Below are 21424 nucleotides of genomic sequence, written 5' to 3'. Positions count from 1 at the left end.
TACCAGTAGTACTCAAAACAAGACAGCAGCTCTCATCAAATAAAAGTTATTTTATTCAAAAAATTCACAAAATATTTGTGAGTACCTTTTTCATACATATACACATAATTATATACACAAAGTAAAACAATGGAAACAGACCAAAACAACCAGGATTTGTTTTTTTCTCTCTGTCAATTTTTTCCTAGGTATACAGACAACTATTTTTGAGATTCTATCATTACTTACACATTTTCTGAATGTGTCAAACAGATTGGTAACAATAAAAAAGAAATGTGAGAAAACCTGTCAATGTCAGAAAATAATTCATTCATTTCCAAAGAGATGACTTTGGAATTGAAACATCAAAACTGGACTACCACTGCTTTAGTATTCCTCTCAGCATTTGCCAGCAGAAAGTGTCATTTCAATATTCAGTAATGTCATCAAGTGTATCTTTGGAAATGAAGTATATATGCCTCAAAATGTGTAACATAAATCTGAGTAAGCAAAGCTTGTATAAAGCCACATTTCAACCTCTGTGAATGTGTTGTTTTTTACTATACAATATCTGTATTTTACATATCTATTGTAAATTAATGGTGATTATTCTGTTCAGTGTCACCAAATTGTTTTTAATAAGAAAATGATTTCATTATTGACTGTAAGTATACTGACAAACTCTGTGAATGAACCTTTCACAAACTCAGTGGACGGCTTTCTGGATTACTAATCTCAAAATACATCTTGTTGATTTTTTATACATACAATACACAATGTAATACAAATCCTGTAACTATACACAACACAAAAAAGACTTATACATTTTACTTTTACATTTCAAATATATAATAAAGTTGTACATGTACTTGAAAGAATGCTTTTGTGAACACTTGTCTGTAAATAAGATGTAGTGTGCTGCCTGTGAAGAAATGACCAATGAGGATGCAGGCATGGATGATGAGGGCAGAATGACAAAACGCCAAGTTACACTCTGTTGTGAACAAGTGTAACAAAAATTTCAACATCATGTAAAACCTGGTGAAATGCTGGCACTATTACAAAACAATATAAACAGAAACACCCCCCAAATATTTCTCCCCCCTTCATACTCTCTCTCTGCCCAGCTGACTATATCCACTTTTCTGGCCATCTGCTTCATGGCTTGTATGTACCACTGTAATGTTTTTATTATAACTATACTAACTTTACCCTTGACCCCCTTAGCAGCATCGATTTAACACATAAAAAAAATGTACAGTTGCATCGGATCTTTCAGTGTTTTCACACTGGGAAAAAATTGAAAAATTTTCTTTGATATAAAATATAAAGTAGGAATGTAAAAATATGATCTGTAGCATGTCATGGATATATGCATCATATACAAATCAAGTATGTGATTAATCAGTTGTGACAATGGGGGGGGCTTTGAAGTGAATGTTATTGTTTTATCTTTATACATACCAGGATAGACTTATATTGTTGTAATTGACGGCAATGTGGGGCATCTACAAAGACTAATCTTTCAGTATAATATTAGGATGGTATACTTCAACCAACAAGTATTGCAGATGAAGAAGAATAAAAGAACTGATAGCAATGAGTACTGAAAATTGCTTGTTTACATCACAGACTGGTGACTGGGTGAATGTTGCAGTGGCAGCACAATAACAGTTAAATAATTGGGTACCATTGTGCCCTGCAATGAAATTCAAAATATTTTGTTGTGGGTCACTGTGACAAAAACTTAGATTTTTTGTGTGTCACTGCATACTATGGGATAGAGGTACACCAAAGTTTGGTGTGTCACATGAAATTACTGTGCATTAGTGGCATGTCACATTGGTTTGGACGGCACACAGCTGGGTACTTGATGCAATGGTAAACACAGTAGAAATACTATAACTGTGTAAACAATAGTAGACTGTGGAGCAGGACGGAACCAACGTTAGGTATGTGGTCTTCACATGACACTTCATTGTTTTCTTGTAGCCTGGACTTGTTTCATTAACTGTTTAAGTTGTCTCTTTCTGTCATTATCACAACCTGTCAAAGGAAGAGAAGAACAACAGTATTATCAGGAAAGACTGACAAGAAAATGAACAAAAGTTAAACTTAAAGGTCCCAGTAGGACTATGATTAAAATTTCTGATTAAAAAAAATTTGTCCAATTGGAGCTAAAAAGACACAGTATCTTAAGATTAACACAAGAATGGAGAAAAGTTATACATCCACATCAGACTAAGTTTTAAAATTCAGGAAAACTTTGTCTTCTTTGAGCTGAACAGACACAGAATTTTAGGTATTATCTTCTACTCACCAAGGAATGTATTGGTGGAATATGTGGGTGCAGTGATACAGTCTACACCACCCTCATCTACTGTTACTGGTCCATCATTCCACATCATATCAAAACCTCCTATTCTCTTCTCTTTACCAGTAAGTCTGTCAATACACAATAGAGAGGTTTAGATGCACGTATTTACGAGTGTTCTATACACGTATTTACGAGTGTTCTATACACGTATTTACGTGTGTTCTATACACGTATTTACGTGTGTTCTATACACGCATTTACGTGTGTTCTATACACGTAGTGTCATAGTCACGCGATTTGAAGCAATCCACACATTCAGTATCAGATGATGCTACGTCAAAATGGTGGTCTACACGTAACTGTAAATACATGTTAAGTTTTTGTCATTTTTCTTCTATTAAATGTATTTTTTATATCAAAATTCAGAAGCATAACTGTAAACTATTTGTTTGGTTTTTCGGTTGTGTAGTTTGCTGGAAAAATGGCAAAAAATACCAACACGTTTAGAAAACAAAGTCATGTGCACGGCCTCCTGGACAGAAGGTGCCAACGTGCGTGCGCATTCACATTAAAATGTTTTCCACGTTTGTGTTCTGAAACATGATAACTAAACACAACTTTGCATGCGTCATTACACATACGCCTGCTCGATAATGCTCCCATTTGCGTACGCGTTCTAACATATATCTAAACCTCTCTAATGTTAAAAACACATGTCGTGTGGATTAAAATTAGCAGAGAAAAGAACAGAGCTATATAGTGAATGTGGTCCTGTGCTAAAAGAATTATCCTATTTCATCCTTACGGCTTGAATGATAGGATTATTGTAATCCAGATAATATCAGATTAGGATTAAAGTTTAATTAAGTGTGAAAAAGCTAGTTGTCTGGCAGAGCTATAGAAAAAGTTGGTCCACAACAAAAGAATAATGCTAATGTTTATGGCTTGAATGATAACATATTTTATATCAAAGACTGTGGGTTTCAAACATTGAGCTTTCATAAAAGGCCAATTTTCAAAATTTGAGTGAGAAAGACAGTTGTCTGGCAGAGCTGTAGAAAATTTGATCCTGATACAAAAGACTGATCCTGTGTAACGATAAGATAGTTAGAATCCAAGACCAGGGGAGTCACACATTGGGCTTTAAATGGATGACATGAAATATAGAAATGTTGTACTTACTTATTTTCTAAATCTAAAACATGAATCACATCTTCTAGTAATCCAAATTTCAGATGGTAATCTTCATCATTACTGGCAGTCAGAGAGGGAGATGCGTTTACTTCAATCAACCATCTATGAAAATTAAAAAAGAAATCCCATTATTCTACTAATAATTCATTCATGATAAATTATGCATAACTACAAAACACAAAAATCATGAAATACGATGAAATTGACCAAGTGCTAAAAAAGCTGAAAAAACAGGTCTTAATCACGGGGTAGCATGTCTGATACTGTTATTATACATAGCCCCCTCTTGTGGTATAGAGTGAAATTACTTTGTTTTTACTTTGGTGACGCGACACCATAATTCAAAAGAAGAACACACTACAACTTAAATAGTTGTACACACTACTATAGTATAGATGTGTCACAGTTCTTTGGTATAGTATCAATGATGTAATAACAAGTTTTCATGCTGACTTTCTCCTAAGAATTTTTTTTCATAGTTCTACTTACGGTTTTAATTCTTCATCAATGAGTATATCATAACCATACAACTCAAAGCAATGTTTGTCATTAATCATGACTTTCTGAACACTCTGTAAACTCCTTATAAAAATATCATCCATCAGTCTGAACATGTTCTCTACCTACAAGAAATAAACGAAAAATTATCAATATTTCACATAATAATTTAGATACCAGACCAACATCTCAAATATTGTATTCGTAAGCATTCATATGTTCCCCATTCATACATACACACACAAGACATGTATGCATATACCTAGTATGCTCACAGACAAATATACGCAAAAAACACATATGCATACACAACACATGGTAACATACCTGTACATACCAATAGTCAAGGGCAGAAGTCGAGAAGACACATGCACATGCACAAGCTCACACACATGCATACATACACAGCACATATGGACATATATGTATATACCCACAGACAGACAGACACATGAATATACACATGCATACACAGCCCATGTTAACATACATCCTTGTACCTATAGGAAGACATAAACACACATGCACACACATACATACACACACACACACACACACAATGACCCATAAATTAATCAGAAGGCCAATCTTAACAAAAGTATAATATCCATTTTTACAATAATTTCCCGAGTTGCATTTATATAAATAAAATTACCACAGATATAAGTCTAAATAAACTTATATGTTCAAGACACTGGTGAGCCAGATGAGTCATTGCTAATTTAATATCAAGCACACCCTTTCTAACCATAATAAACTCCCAGTGATTTCACCATGGTACCAAGATGACTCATAAGGAGTCCTGTCTGGTGTTTAGAGAAACATAAAACATAAACACATCGTGGTTAGATACTACACAGACACTGGGAACTGTCCTGTCTGTTGGCACATGATCAGTAAAAGGTCAGCGTCATTTTTGTCTGGGTCAAAAAGCAATAACAAAGAAATACAAGATACAATCACACAGGGCTTATGAAAAACACATTCTGTAGTTGCTTGAGGCTTAAACGTCTTTGCAAGGATGGAACACAGATGTGAAAGAATAAGTACATGATAATAAATAAAAAGCAAACCGCGTTTCGGGGGTAAAAACTGTTGGTTGTAACAGCTGTTTTAGTAGAACATTGAATAGACATCAATATCCATCAATGATAAAGAATAATGCAAAACACTATGTTGTAGGGATTTTAAAAAAGAAAAAAGTGAATGAGTAAACCATATTCAGAAAAAAATTTCCACAAGTATATCCTTACAATACCCGAATATATTATAACACATAATATATTGAAACTATCTGTTTTTGTCATCACAAGGGACAAACAAACACATCCCTCAGTAACAAGTGTCTATTTTGGTACTTAATGTCAGTTTCTCTGTTTCTCTTGTACTTTTTATTGCCAATTTGAGGCCAGTATGTATCATTTCTATAGAAACTCTCTTTGATTATTCCATTAATGTCAGTTTTACTTCAAACAAATTTATGGTAGAGTAATTAGTATAAGAATACAGACTGACAAGTACTGGGAGTTCAAACTATTGTCATTCATATTGCGTGGTAGGAAAGAAGGACACAGAACGGTTATAAAAACTTTTAGAAATAAACAGTTTACATTTTGTAATTCATATCTTTTTTTACAATCACTCCTGTAAAACTGAAATACTTTAATGCTCAGTGCTCATTTTCTCTCTTTACTTTACTTTTTAAGTTTACATGGTCAACTCGTTCTCTGTTTCAAAAATATTTAGTAAACAACGCTCTATCCTTAGTCCCATAGAGGTCAAGAGGTCAAAGTAAAATTACATTTTCAAGTCTCAAAAAAATAAGCAAAATACGGAAGAAAAAATAAATTTCAATGAAATACTTCAGAAAAGGTTTTTCCATTAACTTTAGAAACTTCAATGTATTTTCATTCAGTGACCAAATAGTAATTTCAATGAATCATTTGGAGTTTCCATTCAAAAAAACCACCTCACGGACTGACACAGCAAATGTTCTCATTCCGATTACCAGTAGTTTACATTTTCACTAATGGATTTCTAAGTACATGTAAATCCAAAACACATAAAATACTTCTAGGGATAACATGCATCCACTGGGCAACAAAGGTACAAAGGTACACCTGGTACAAATTTTGATGATGAAGAAGTCAGACAAAAATTCTGAAATCCATGCAGAGTGCTGGGTCTGTCTATTTGTCGAAGTAATGATTTGCTCATTTTTAATGTTTCTCCATAAATGCTGCATGCTTTGTCAATTTCTAAAGATGTGTCAATTTCTAATTAATCACAAGTTTATTTCTGACTACTGTTCTCCATATGTCCCCAAAAACAACATTTCTTTCTTGGAAGTTACATACAGCTGTCCCCCTTTAAATAAATACACTTACATTATCAATACCATGTTTGGCTATGAGGTACTGCCTAAGTTGCTGCATAGACCACTTACAGCCTCTCTCTGGGTCGTAATCTGGGGCAGTCTTCTGGATGGCAACGTTTGTTAAATGGACATCTATTTACAACAATAAGGAAATTACTCAACATGACACACTTTTCCCAGGTGTGACCCTCAATTTTTCCTTTTTCCTTTTCCGTGTGCGGAGAGGTAACACAATCATCGTGTTTTGGGATACCTTAAAATAGATGGAATTTCACGTGGATTGAAAAGATAAACATGTATTCTGTGACACTTTTGAAACTAGCAATGTGCCACATCTGGTAGATGACACAATGAATTTCTATGATATTTATAAAACTGCTAATTTGACTCTGTCTTAAAAAATTCACCTTCCTTCCTCAAAAAGTTTAACCAGAAATGCAGAATTTCAAACAATGCAATGCAATTTAGGATACCAAAGGTATCAATTTCACTCATCCGTTGTCGAAATCATTAACCAATAAATCACTTTTCTTTTTTAAGTATGTATAGTTTCACGCAAAGAGAAAGTAAAAACTTGGCAATGCAAACTTGTTCTTTCATGTATAAACTGTACTGTTTATTGTTTGAAATATACACTTGTACATTTCATTATTCAAAACTGACTGAAAATGAAAATCACAAATTCAAAACGTACAGGAAATGAACAGTCAGAATAAAAAGTAATCTCTCTTTTGGTTATTAATTCTCAGTTTTGATCATATGATGATGAAAACTTTTACATTGTTTGTAATTGTAATCATTTCCCGATTGAAAGTTTTCACCACAGAGTCTCACAGCCCATAACGATGAAATACGCATACCATACCACATGTGAAAATGAGCGGTAACGGAATGCAATGCTTTCGCAGAGAATTATTTACAAAATGTTAAATTCCATGGATAACTGAAAAGGATACATGTATCATCGATAGAATCCAGGGAAAATCTTGTGTTGGAGAACCTGGCAAAGCCACTCCTGTATAGCCATGCTTTTAGTGGAACATACTGAAACACACACAAGTAAGTAATGTAGTGATTAAAAATTTAGGCAGTTTTTTACTTTAAGTCGTTCACACAGTGACACACACACACACATACACACACACACACAAATTATCACGCCTACAGCATTTGTGAAATATAGTTCATTTCTGCTGAGAAAAAACTTACTTTACAGTTATACCTTCTAGAAATGTTACATATAGTAATAACAATACTAATAATTACTTTATTCGTCATGAAAAACATGAAATTTCCTTTGCATTGACAGGGGCTACATAGCCACAGAGATTACATTTACTCAAATAATAATCCATGAAAAGTAAAGATTAAAATACATACAAATAAATACATTTACCAGCAATTACATGTTATTAATGAGTAGAATTGATCTTGGCACCAAATTAAACTTAAATCTGTTTGTGCATGCATGTGGTACACTGAGGCAACGGCCACTTGGTAGATATTCATATTCTGTTTGTAGTGGATGTGTTGAAGCTTTGTAGCAGTCTTAACCGCTTTGTCTTTATACAATAAGGAGTTATCAGGTAGTTCGCAGATTCCATTATCAACTAATTTTCTGCACATATGTTCCTAGGACGGTTTAGATCATGTTTAAGGTAGGTAGGCAGCATATCATAGACGACAGTGTTAGCATAGCTGAGAACTGTATAGATGGTTGAATATTCACATATACAAGTGACAATCAATATGGCATATCAAAAACTGAAAACAGCTGAACAAGATTGCAATTAATAATGCTAACATTGTGTTATACAACTCGGACCTTTCAGTGTATCTTTGAAAGTCAATCTCAAATTACAAATCACGTTGTTAAAACTAAAGCTATTCAGAACTTCTAGAAATCTAGAGAAATCTGAGAAATCCCTTTTCTTCAGTTATTGGCCAATTTTAGTTTTATAATGGGGGATTTATCCAAACACTAAATATCACTTTGATTAACTATGAATAGAAATACTTTCACAAATTTTCAAACACTCTTGCCATAAATATCATTTGTACATTTATTTCCATACCAAGATAGTTATCTTTATCAATCTATTTTATTCCATATTTAATTAAAACAGATCTATACTGTGCTGTTCATTTCTATACTGTGCTGTTCATTTCTATACTGTGCTGTTCATTTCTATACTGTGCTGTTCATGTGCATCTCCTGAGTAAAGTGAATACAAAACACTAAAAAAAATTCACATTTCATCTAAACTTCTACAAAAACTACAGATAATTTTCATGATATAAAAAAATTATAATCTGGTATGATGTTGTAAAGAATTAGAATTTTACAAACTTGAAAAAGTGACCTTAGGTGCAAAACTAGTCGAAAATTCCAGCCTTTTGTACTAACTTACGAGTTACAAACTGCTTTGTGAAAGTTTGAGAGAATGGGTCTATTTCCTGGTTTATATTAGGTCTATTCTTTCAAAGGCATTCACCTTAAACAGTAGGGTGTGTGTGTGGAGAAAAGGGAAGGAAGAAAGAGGAAGTTTCTTTTCTTTTTCACGCCATGGATTAAAATCCCCGGTGCATAAGGCCAAGAGACAGGCAGAACTTTTGTTTCCTACTTTCTTGGAAGTAGGATTAAAGGTCATCAAGGGTCAAGGGTCAGGAGGTCATTCTTTCATTCTCTTGATTTGTGTCATTCACCTCTAATTAGTGACAGCTGTAGAGCTGTACAACAAAGTACTGGCAATTAAATAATATTAACTTCCCCTTTTCTCTACTTTAAACAGCTAAACAACAGAGTTTGACATCTGATTTTTTCACTGACCATTTTTGCAGATTTTAAGTTATAATAACTTATTAAGTTCTTTCCCTAGAACTTTACTACAAAGTACTGCAAATCAAAAAACAATACTAACTTCCTCTTTTTTTCTACTTTACAACACTAAACAAGAGTTTGTCATCAGCTTTTTTATTTCATATTTTGTAGATTATTTTGAAGTTTTAAATAACTTTTACTAATTTTTTCCTGAGCTGCAAACTTATATTTTGAAGTATTGCTAATGTTTTTCTCCTACAAATTAAACAGCTGAGTTTGTCATTCACTTTAAAATATCTCTTTTTGTTCATTTTAAATAACTTTAGTAAGTTTACGTTTTACTAACTACTATCTTATACTAAGAATTCTTATTGATTAAACTTTTCTAACTTCCCTTTTTTTCTCCTCCAATTTTAACAAGAATTGACATCTCTTTCTCAATGTTCTTTTTGTTAATTATAAGTTACTTTAAATCTTTGATAAATCACTGCTTAAACTGTAACCTTACACAAGTGTGACTAAACAATATATAACTTCCTTTTTTCTTGCTTTAATTTAACATTCTTGTTATCATCTTTTCACCAACATTTTTCGAGATTTTTAAATCGAAATAATGTCACGTCTTTTACCTTTTATTGCTTTTTATAAACCTAAATATAAATAAAAATATTTAATTAATAACTCTAGTATGGAACTAATTTTTCTTTTAATTATTATATATTTATTTTAGTAAAAAGATGAACTTGATTAAGAGCAATGAACGAAAAACCAATCACCACATGTGTTCTTACATCATCAGAAACCATAAATATTACAAATATAGATTATTAAATCGAAAGTCTTAAGAGATGTTTATTTAAAATATAAATGAAACCAATACTTATCATGATGAATAAAAAGTAAAATAAAATTAATTAATTAACAAAAACCATAACAATCATAAAAGTCAAGAATCGAAACATAAATTAAATGGTTTGCAGTAAAATTATCCTAACTTTACCAGATGGGACAGTATATCAATAACCTTCTAAATATAAAGTAAAATATAACAAACTAATAAATAAAAAACCATAACAATCATAAAAGTGAAGAATGGAAACATAAAATTAAACTGTTTATAACAAAATTATTCTAACTTCAACAGAAGGGACAACATATTATCAATAAATAGATGAAACATCAAAAATCAATTATTGAATACTTACAGATGTGACGAGGACATAGACACGAATGTCAAATTTCTTTCCACCAATGACATATGGATTATCTACATATCTGGAGACAATATAGGTTTCCGGTGCCTCCCTCTCTTCCTGTTTGTCATCTCGTCTAGTATACGTATCATTCTAAATAGAAGAGAAAAAAGACTCAGATGAAGATAACAAAAGAGGAAGTTAACATTTTTTTGTCACATTTTGTATCTATCATTTAGTCTGCCATTCATCTTATTTATATCAATTGTCCCCAGACAGACTTTACAATGAGATAGATTTGTTCAATGTTTCCTCAGATTTATTTTTCTTCTCCAATACAATACATTTTTTTATTCAAATTCTGTCATGTTTTGTGCTGGTTATCTAGGCTGACGTTTGTCTATATCAATTGTCTAAAATACACTTTAGGCCAAATAAAAAAAGTTGTTTGGTTCCGGTGACTCAACCCCACCTAGTTATTCATGCCAACCCTAAACTTTTTTTTATGTATTCAAGAAAAATAATAATAAAATCGAGAAAATCGCGAAGTCCCGCAAGAAATAGTGGTTTGTGGAAACTGACATCTACTTAAAACGACAATATAAAACTGTTCTTCCAATCTGTAATGGCTGTACATCTGATAGGAAGAAATAAATAACACAGAGACCATTTGGAAAACATTAGAAAACCTGAACTACACACTCACAGAGAAAAAAAATATGAATGAAGATAAAAAAAAACTTCCTCCAATAAACATATGATCAAAGCAATTAATTCAAACATTTTTTTCAGTGAAATTGCATCCACTTAAATTTCTCAAGTTGGATAAAAACAAAAATAGTTAAAGTTTCCCATTTCTCGACATTAACGCTTTTGCAAGTAATCAAACTTTTAAAAAATGTTATTCCACTGACATTTTAAGATTCTTTTCATTTTTTATTCATCGTAATATCAAAATTAATGACCCTCACTTTCATAAACTCTATGATTTTATTACCAATTAATACAATTTTTATTCATGTACCAAATACCTTTCATGCATCTATGAATCAATTAAAATCAAAACTAGGCTTTCACAACTGCTTGTTTTTGCTATTTTTGTCTGAGATATGCATATAGATATACCATTCTGTCTGAGCAGACCCTGCATCATGTACATGTGATCTATAGCTGCACTACTTGACTAACGCTAATTTTAGTCTGTGTCTACCTTAGTTTGCTGATACCTTGCTTTCTGTACTACTAGAAGTGTTGTATCTATCAACTAATTAAAGTAATACTATTACTACTATCTCGGCTACTGGATCATTGATAAGGTCAATGTCTTTCTGATTCATGATCCAAATCATACTGTATTGTTTCTGTAATAGTGTAATCAAAGTTGTTTTTTTTTGTATTTTCATCCTGTATGAAGATGAAGGCCCTTACAATGGACAGATTGATTACACTGACACTTGTACATCCCATCCCATACTGATAAAAACGTATAGACATTTAACAGAGTCTTAGTTGAAAAGACTGTTTGTATGAGATTCTATCACATTCAGTGGTTTGTAACTTGCTAGTACTACTCCACAAATAGTTCCCTCTCTGTCCATAGTCTGTGTACCACTACAATGATATAACTTGGTAAGTCTAGGTTTAATGTTTTACGAATTCCTAGATTGACTGGCCTTATACTTATTAATGCTAGCATTATCCCAGTGACTGACTTTCTTGTCACATACTAGTCAAGTGATAGTATTATCCAAGAACTACCAGGGGGAGGGGTTGACCAATGAGTGAGGGCGCCCCACCACGGCGTACCTTACAGACTACTAGGGTCATCACCATCCTATTGTTAAGTTAGAATTACCCCATGCCTTGGCTAGCACCGTAAATAGTCCAAACCAGATCTAGGTATAGAAGCACCATGTTACTATGAGACTTGTCAAAAGAGAGAATGGATTTTAGTCTTGAATGTTTACTTCAAGAAATTCCACCATGTTAAAGTAAAAGACAAGAAAGTTCAAAAGACTTTAACCTTAACAACAGTTCCATAATTATTAAATTGTATAATCATAAAGTTGTATCCTTCCTATATTCTTTCCTGAACCCCTTCATCATACCATCAACCCCAAACTGAATAACCACATTGCATTTTAATATACCGTGTTTTCCCTTTCATAGCACACCATGCAAAGCATGCACCAGATCAGTATGTTAAACCAGGCATATTAGTTTGGGATTAATTAATTGAAAATACACAAACACACTCATATTTAATGCAACACCAAATTATCAAACCCAACAAATATCTTCACCAAAGTAAAACTACAGTGCTTTCAGTTACATTTCATCCTAGTAATGAATTGTATGATATTTTAATGTCATTTGTTTTGATGATTGTTTTCAGATTTTCAATCCTGCTCTTCGTAAACAAATATTTGATTGACTTTTACTATAAATCTTGTAACATGCAACCAACCATTTGTTATTCAGTGCTAATGTCACATAGTCTATGAAAGTAAAATTTGATTCTCCTGTACTTTGACTATTTTCTCTGGTATAACCATTGCAGAACTTATTGAATGTTTGTGTCTATCTTGACAATAGTTTAACAAGAGCATAATGTTTGACAGTGTCAATATGTATATATTTTTTATATGTGTACCAAGAGTCACTTTGATCATACATACACTGATTCACACTTGGTCATTTGTCAATGCAGGCAGTTGGCAGTTGGCTAATAAAATGTACTATTGCTAACAGAAATTGAGATGTTGGTTTTTTTTGCTGTGAATTTGAACCAATGACCAGTTTATTTGCTGGCATAACCATAGAAATTACCAATGTTCACAATCGGTTAACAGTTGTCAAGATACAGGGGCAAATGCTAGACAAATTCTGTAATGGTTGTGGGTAATTTCCTGTTAATACATACATGCATGCATGCATGTGTGTGTGTGTTTGTGTCTGTCTGTCTGTCTGTCTGTCTGTCTGTCTGTCTGTCTGTCTGTCTGTCTGTCTGTCTGTCTGTCTGTGTCTCTTTGTCTCTGTGTTGATGGTGATTGATCTAACCACATATTATTTCAATGAATGAGTGAAATCTTCTGTAGCTTGTCACAACAGTCCTAACTTATAAATCCACCTCAAAATCAAGCAACAAAACCAACAATCATTACCGCCATTGTGCAACCTTCGCAGGTCAGCATGAAATAAACAGCAAACAATAAAAACAAAGACACAAATGGGTAGGTTATACAAAAAGTGGTTAAAAAGCAAGAGTTAATAGGGCAATTCAATTCAGTCAGCACTGCATTGCCACACAACACACCTTCACTACCTTTTTCCAATCAGTTATATCTTTAAGTTTCCTGAAAAGGAAAATGCCTTTTCCTTGTGATTTGGCTACCGGTTTCATAATCCAAATAGTTCCTGGCATTCTCTTGAATTCCTCCACAAATATATGATACTCAGACTGGAGGTCAAAGCAGAAAAAGTGTCAACAAGTTTCATATATACATCATAAAATAAGAAGGAATTATCCGAGAAATATATGCAGTCTGATGATTTCAGAACAAGGAAGTTACCTTTATGAGAACTGTCAAACACATATTTCATGTACACAAATAAAAATTTGTACACACAGGGTCCAAAAATTTTTGGAAGCAAATCCCCAAATGTGATGATAGCCCATTATAATACACCCCTGACAATCACATAAAGTCACAATCCTTATGAGATATCAGTGAAAATTTTGAGATTCTTTTCCAAAAATGTGTGTGTTTGTGAGTAGAAATTTTCATTTGTAACCACAAATCTCAAGAGTGTCCGAATATTCGTTCTCATATGTAATATATAGGAGAAATAAATCCATGATGGGGAAATTTAGAAAACTAAAAGACCCTTACATTATCAGAAATACTTACTGGCAGTTCAAATGATGTTGGAAAGAAATCACATTTAGAAGCTTCTAATTTACCATTTTCTCTTTCTAACTGTTTTCTGTATCTCTTCAAATTTTTCACCATTAAATTTTTCCTTGTTAGCTACAAAATTTAATCAAAAAGAAATAGAGAACATTCAATGAAGAATACAGTTGATTTGCTTTTTTCTTCTTTTGTGTAGAAGCATTCTCTCTTCTCTCCCCCCATCCCTTCCCCTCTTCTCTCCCCTTCTCCATCCCCACCTGCCCCTCCCTAGAATTTTTCACAAATTGAAGACAATATTGCATTGTTTTCATAGACTACAGTATCAAGGCCCATGATGAACAAATTCACAAAATCTTGTTCCCTTGGACATTACTAACTGACAGATACAGACAACTTTAGTATGATGAGGATTTCGAAATGCATTTTGTAAATACAGTTACACATTCCATAAACTGATAAGGGGATTCCCCTAGAGTCATATTTTGTCAGAACTCTTATCTCAGGAAAACTCAGTCTATACTTTTGATACAAGGAAGGATATGAACAGTGCAGATACCAACGACACAAGGCATTTCCGGAAATAATTTATGAACTATCCAGGTTGCTAATGTTGTCAACAAGGAAAAATCATTTCAATTACCGGTAATATTGAAAGGTGGCCATTAAAAATCTATCATATATATCTGAAGAGAGGAATGCTAAGCTTCTGTCAAATGTATAATTTGACAACTTCTTATCAGCTTTAATCACTGGTGGTATGTTTACAATAAACAAACAAACAAACAAACAACAACAAATATATCAACAATGACAAACATGACAGAAATGAACAACAAAGAAATCAAATATTAATAATCGACACTGTTTCAATGAAATGAAAATTACAACGCATTTTCCTACCAACAAATAAGTCACATATTTAAAAAATCCTCAAGGGTTGATTCTATGTCAATATTAAAGTACTACATGCATACTACGGCACTTTATAATCATAACAGTCATTTCAATGAATAATTGCTGGTGATTTAAAATCTGTCTTAATTCGAACAAACATGGTTTGAAGTTCCACTATTCGTCTGTCTGATTGATCGACATCTCAATCAATGGAAAGATGACAATGCAGGGATTTTTGAAAAAAACAAAACCATCATGGTATTTCACAAATCTTACTGGCTTCAAAATTAGAATTGGTACTTGATATTCTGAAATGTATGAGGTTTGTCAGCATTGATGGAATCTTGTTCTATTATATGAACTAGTAGAGTCTGATGTAACTCTTGCGTAATTTTCATGCATGCACATCGCTGGGTCAGATGCTGCGAAAATTACGAAATACTACCCAGTAACTATGGCCTGCTCAAACAAAATTTTGCATATGAGTTGAAATTTATGTAATTTATGAAAGAAAACTATGGTGTCATGTGGCAAATTCAACATGATGGACAGAACTTTGGATGGAAAAGTGATAGATGAACACAGTGATTATGACACGAGGCACTGTGTTTGTCAACAAGCAAAAACTCATCACCCAGACATGTGTATTGGATGATCACTAAACTTGACATGTTGTATTTTTCAATTCTAGCATTGATACTTTACCTCATAATGGTTTCTAAAGTGATTTATTTTCACATGTTCTTCAAGATAACAATGGTCAAAGTATTCCCTCATCCAACCCACTTCAGCCCAGTAAAAGTCAAAGTCGCCATCTCTGTTGTACGAGGAAGAGAAAAATCAGTGTTAAAATCCTGTGTGATGAAAAAAATCATAGTGTGACCTTGTGATAGAGAGACTTCTGTATGTGATCCTTAAAATATTAGTGTTACCAAGTAAACAGATATGAAGTGGTAAAAACACTTGTAAAAGGCCATGTCTGACTTTGGATCAAAATTAAGGTGTGAGAAAGTTGTCAGACAAAGCTACAGAAAAATTTGATCCAGAACTAAAGAATACTCATATTTACATCATAATTCAAATGGCTTCACTGATAAGATAACACTAATGGGAGAACATGTGATTGAAATCCTGGTCTTTAGGATAAAATGTCAATAGTTCAAAAAAGGTGAAAATAGTTGATGTTTCACGATTAACCCTTCAAGTCATCCCACTACTGAAACTGGGGGTAAGATATTAAGAATTTGAATGAAGCCAGGAAGCAGCAGTTGGTAATTGTAGTGAACAGTAAGGAAGGATTGACTGCCTACATTTGTACAGTGTAACACAGTAAACTGACTGACTGCCTACAGTGTAATACAGTAAACTGACTGACTGCCTACAGCGTAATACAGTAAACTGAGTGACTGCCTACAGTGTAACACAGTAAACTGACTGACTGAGTAATGCAATCTTTTCTGTATATCATTTTAACATTTGTAACAAAAAAGTACAGCATAAACCTAAATCTTGGTACCTGTACAGCATTTCACCTCATACTAGAGGGTAAAGTAGAATAAGAAGCAAGGTTGACTTATTGAAGTTATTCTCACACTCAAGTTGTCTATAATAATACATTAGCAGCACATAGAGTGGAAGTCATGGTTTTAACCAAGAAATGAGTGACACATCTAGTTGGTAAAATTTTATTCCAGGTAATGAGAATAGTTAGATTTGATACAATAGTTTATTGTTTGGTTCCGATTACCCGACCTCACCTAGCTTTTCACTGCCGACACTAAACTTTTTTTTTACGTATTCAAGAAAAAGATAATAAAATCGCAAAAATTGTGTGAAGTATCACAAGAAATAGTGGATGTGGACACTGACATCAACTTAAAAAGACAAAATAAAAGTGTTCTTCCAATCTGTAATGGCTGTACATCTGATAGGAAGAAATAAATAACACAGAGACCATTTGGAAAACAATGGAAAACCTGAACTAGACACTCACACAGAAAAAAATATGTATACAGTGTAATAAAATAAAATAAAAAATCTACCTACCCCCACCTATTCTAAAAATTGAGCATAATCAGAACCACACATTTTTTTTATTAGGCTTAAAGTGTGCTCCCCAGACATTTAAAAAGTTTTGAATTTAACCTTAAAAAGTAACAAGAGAACAACTAACATATATATATCAAGACTTACTCTCTCACTTCTTGCCAGCCTTTCGCTCGGAGAACATCTGATATTGTGTTTTGAAGTGCACATTTGTACCGTATAACTCTATCTCTGTTAAAAGAGTTAGAAAAGGAAAACACATTTTTTAAATCCACTAACTCTTACTTTCAACTTGTTCAGTATAATTTTCACATTCAATCTGTTTGTTTGGATACATGATTATTTGCTGACCATATGTACTAGAGGTGGTCTTTGTACAAGATTTTCTAGAAGTCTTCTTTGTACAGTGTTTTGAAATTAAAATAACCAAGTTAGCCTGTTTACGACACTGCCGAGATACACTGTTTGCCCTCATATTAGAGGTACAACTAGCTAAGATTAGAATGTATCTTGTATAGCACAGTAAACAGGCTATTATTAAGTCAGCAGAATTCATTTTAAACAACCAAAAAAATGGTACAGAACACTTACCCTATTCCCCTCTTTCTTTCATTGGTTCTGTAGGATGGATACTAGAATAGAAACATATATTCTTATAATAATAACAGTCATTTTGTCAGTGATTTCTGGTAATTATAAAACTTTTCTATTTTTTTTAAAATATTGAATATATGATTATATTTCATTCTTCTGTATTTAACAAATTTTGATGTATTTAGACACAAGTGGTATGTCTATAAGTCGAATTTAGACACAAGTGGTATGTCTATAAGTCTACTCAAACAACTAAAACGTTCTATTGCTGGTTGTCTGGAGTTTATAACAAATAATTTACATGTTTCAATGGTAATACTTTTTAAAATATTAATGAAAAAGTTTAAATCTTTAATTTCAGGCCAAAAAAATAATGGAGACTGGTTGTATAGTAATTCACTATATCAAAGTGAGGCCATATTGTCTATAATCATAAAAGATAATTCATGTGTTACAGTGAGCTGGAACCATTATTTCCCAGCTAAAAGTAAAAATAATTTTTTTTGCAACTGATAATGTTATAATAAACGTTGTAACTTGAAGCATTGGTAAAACTGTGCACATTTGATCTGAGAATATTTTCATTCACAAACTCTCAACTCATGGTAACTATCACTATTGCTAATATGGGTAATTATGATTTCTAAAAGTTGCCTCGCATTGACTGTTTTTTTTTCTGTAAATCACAAATCTACATGTACACAAAAGTGATGATCCGACAAGAGGCTGGAGCTTTGGTGGTCGAAATTTACATCGTCAACATTACATTAGCCAGCAGTTTGCTCATTGTTCGTGTTTCATCAACACATCCTTCCTATAAAATACTTACCCTTGTAGTATTCTTGGACATTGTGCTGCAAAAAATACAAGAAACGAGTACACATGAGTCTAGGAAAGCTAGGAAACCAAGGAAACCGACTGTTTACTTCACTTTGCCTAAGGTCGCTGACATGTTTGTGATATGTTTACTCCAATGTGTAATTTGGTATGTTTTTCTTCTGTTTTGATTTTTTCGAATGAAATACACGAATTTGTTTTTACAGATTTTACAGAAATCGTGTATATCTGTGATTAAAATGTTAAATTTTTGATGTACGAAATAAAAGTAAACGTTTGTGTTCAGGTGGAGATAAGGAACAACGAACGTGTTTGTATTAATTTTGACCCCTCTGCCGGAAGTGATCAACAAAACAACAACAAGTGTTTCCGCGTCCGCGCTCCGTGCGTGAAAGTTTGAATTAGTGTTTTTTTGGTCAGTTTTGAGAGTTTGTGTGTGTGTTACTGTTATTTCTGTGATCCCATCTACATCATTGTAGTGTTCCCGTTTTCTAATATTTTCGTCAGTTTTTGAAGAGGATTTTGCAGCAACATGGGCCAGGGAATGAACAAGGTGAGAGGTCATATTTTTGTCTTCGACGTAACGGCTACCTGTTATTTTGATTTTTTTCTACACATACATAATTTTAGAAGAAATTAATTGTTACAATGCAATGGTCTATGGAAATGCTGTAATGACATGTCTTTTTGAGTTAAGCTTTTAAAATATTTTTCTTCTTGTTATGCCAATGCTAGTTAGTAATAGTAGTACGTGCAGTACATCCATGGTACGTGCAAAATGCGACGGTGCACGTCCAACTCGGCCCATTTCCAACTCGGCCCACCAACTCGGCCCACCGTCTGCCAACTCGGCCCACCAACTCGGCCCACTCTCTGCCAACTCGGCCCACTCTCTGCCAACTTGACTATAGATATTTAGTCCTTCAGTAAATTCATGCGATCTACATTGTATATGTACTAGTATGTAAATCCATAGTGTCTTTACAAGTAGTATAGTAGTATACCGATGTCGGTGCTTGGAGCAAAGGATTTTTTCTCTGATTATATGAATATTACTAGTATTTGATATTATCACGTCATCGACTCAAGACCCTGGCTTTAAATGACACAAACATTCATGACACGTCATGACGTGCGTGGGCCGAGTTGGCATGTAAATGGGCCGAGTTGGCATGTGAATGGGCCGAGTTGGCAATCACGTGGGCCGAGTTAGCGATGGGACGAGTTGGAAATGGGCCGAGTTGGTCCTACCCCAATGCGACGCATCTCTTTTTTCAAACGATACACACCTGTTTGATATTTGTTTTGGAAAAATTATAATCATCACTCAGTCACGGCGGAGCGGCTGTGTATATACTTAAATATAACGCCAACAGTGCAATAACTAAAATTTAGTGTTGATAATATTAATAAAATAAGGTTTGGAGAAATATGATTGCTAAGCAAACAAACTGACATACTGGTATTACTATCGCCTGGTACTGATGACTGGTACTGTATTTCATGGCAGGGACAACACAGTTTTTCGTGTGTGATTTATGTTTGTTTGTTGTTTGTTTGTGTAATTTTAGCTAACTGTTCCATATTTAAAGATAATTACAATAATAATATTAGCAAACTGTTCCACATTTGAAGATAATTATGGTAACCGTAATTTGTAGCACAGTTTTTGTTTGCCATAATTTTATCTCTTTTTTTCAGTTTATTTTGTGTCACTCGTGTCTGAACATTTTTTCTTTTCAGTTTTAAATTGTTGTCAAGGTGTACAAACAAAAAAACAACTAAAAACAAACAACAACAACAACAACACCAACACCAAATCAACATGGAGCAGAAAATTGCTCCAGTTTAATACTGCATTTAACAATTAAAAAAAGGGAAAGTTGTCTCTTTCTGTGTGATATGTCAAGCACTCTTATGTCTCATTTTAAAACAATGAAACAATAGACTCTGGATTTGTGCTTTATTTATATTCAGAATTTTTATAATAGACAAGTTAAAAAATAATTGAATAGGTCATTGACAAAAAAACTTTTGTGTTGTGATACAATTAAACCAACAACTACAGCATTCCTGTAGAAAAAAATAGATATTTTAATTATTTGCATATTTACATTAGACCTAGTAAAATTGTCTGGTTCCAGTTACCCGACCCCACCTAGTTTTCTACTGCTGACCCTAAACTTTTTTTAGGTACATGTATTCGAGAAAAAAATAATAAAATTGTAAAAATTGTGAAGTCTCGCAAGAAATAGTGGATGTGGAAAGTGACATAAACTTAAAAAGACAATATAAAACTGTTCTTCCAATCTGTAATGGCTGTACATCTGATGAGAAGAAACCAATAATGCAGAGACCATATGGAAAACAACGGAAATCATAACTACCTGAACTAGACACTCATATATGAAAAAAAATATTAAGAAATGAAATAAAAAATCTACCTACCCCACCAATTCTAAAATTGAGCGTAATCAGAACAACACTTTTTTTTTGTTAGGCCATATCACTAAAATGTTGTAGTTGAATGTTGAGTTTAGTCAGCTATAATTATATTCATAAAAAAACTGAAATTAAACTACTCTTTTTTTTAGAATTATGGAAAACAGGGATTGGCTTATTATTGAAGAAAATCGCTCAAATCTCTCTTTATTTTTCTATTCTTCCCAGATTTTACCAGGCCTGTATGTAGGAAATTTCAAAGGTAAGCACCTTTGCTTTAGAACATTTATTTAATGTTCACAAAATACATGTTGATTT

General features: G+C 33.1%; 2 protein-coding genes across 5 annotated transcripts in view; one reads left to right on the top strand and one right to left on the bottom strand.

Moving 5' to 3' along the window:
• Window positions 1–78: 78 nt before the first annotated feature.
• LOC144437137 (putative tubulin polyglutamylase TTLL9) lies at window positions 79–18773 on the bottom strand. Of its 4 annotated transcripts, none has more exons than XM_078125996.1 (13): window positions 18657–18773; window positions 17825–17865; window positions 17381–17464; window positions 15893–16004; window positions 14291–14410; window positions 13696–13839; window positions 10392–10532; window positions 7322–7409; window positions 6376–6497; window positions 3980–4113; window positions 3479–3592; window positions 2300–2424; window positions 79–2025 (listed from the first exon to the last, which is right to left on the bottom strand). In XM_078125996.1, the coding sequence occupies exons 1-13, from the start codon at window positions 18675–18677 to the stop codon at window positions 1955–1957; spliced, it is 1317 nt and encodes a 438-aa protein (XP_077982122.1). In that variant the 5' UTR covers window positions 18678–18773; the 3' UTR covers window positions 79–1954. The 4 variants fall into 4 exon arrangements, with proteins under 4 accessions (XP_077982122.1, XP_077982123.1, XP_077982124.1 ...); XM_078125997.1 differs by having other exon boundaries at window positions 13705–13839; XM_078125998.1 differs by lacking the exon at window positions 13696–13839.
• Window positions 18774–19161: 388 nt separating this feature from the next.
• LOC144437138 (dual specificity protein phosphatase 22-B-like) overlaps window positions 19162–21424 on the top strand; it is a 55930-nt gene continuing 53667 nt past the window's right edge. The window contains exons 1-2 of the mRNA XM_078126000.1: window positions 19162–19217; window positions 21335–21368. Of these exons, the coding sequence (XP_077982126.1) occupies window positions 19197–19217; window positions 21335–21368 (55 nt within the window). The 5' untranslated portion in view covers window positions 19162–19196. The remainder of the gene's footprint in view (window positions 19218–21334; window positions 21369–21424) is intronic.

This window comes from Glandiceps talaboti, chromosome 7, assembly GCF_964340395.1.
Source record: "Glandiceps talaboti chromosome 7, keGlaTala1.1, whole genome shotgun sequence".
Classification (NCBI taxonomy): domain Eukaryota; kingdom Metazoa; phylum Hemichordata; class Enteropneusta; family Spengelidae; genus Glandiceps; species Glandiceps talaboti.
The sequence above is the reverse complement of the archived record's forward strand: the minus strand, read 5'-3'. Positions and strand labels throughout refer to the sequence as shown.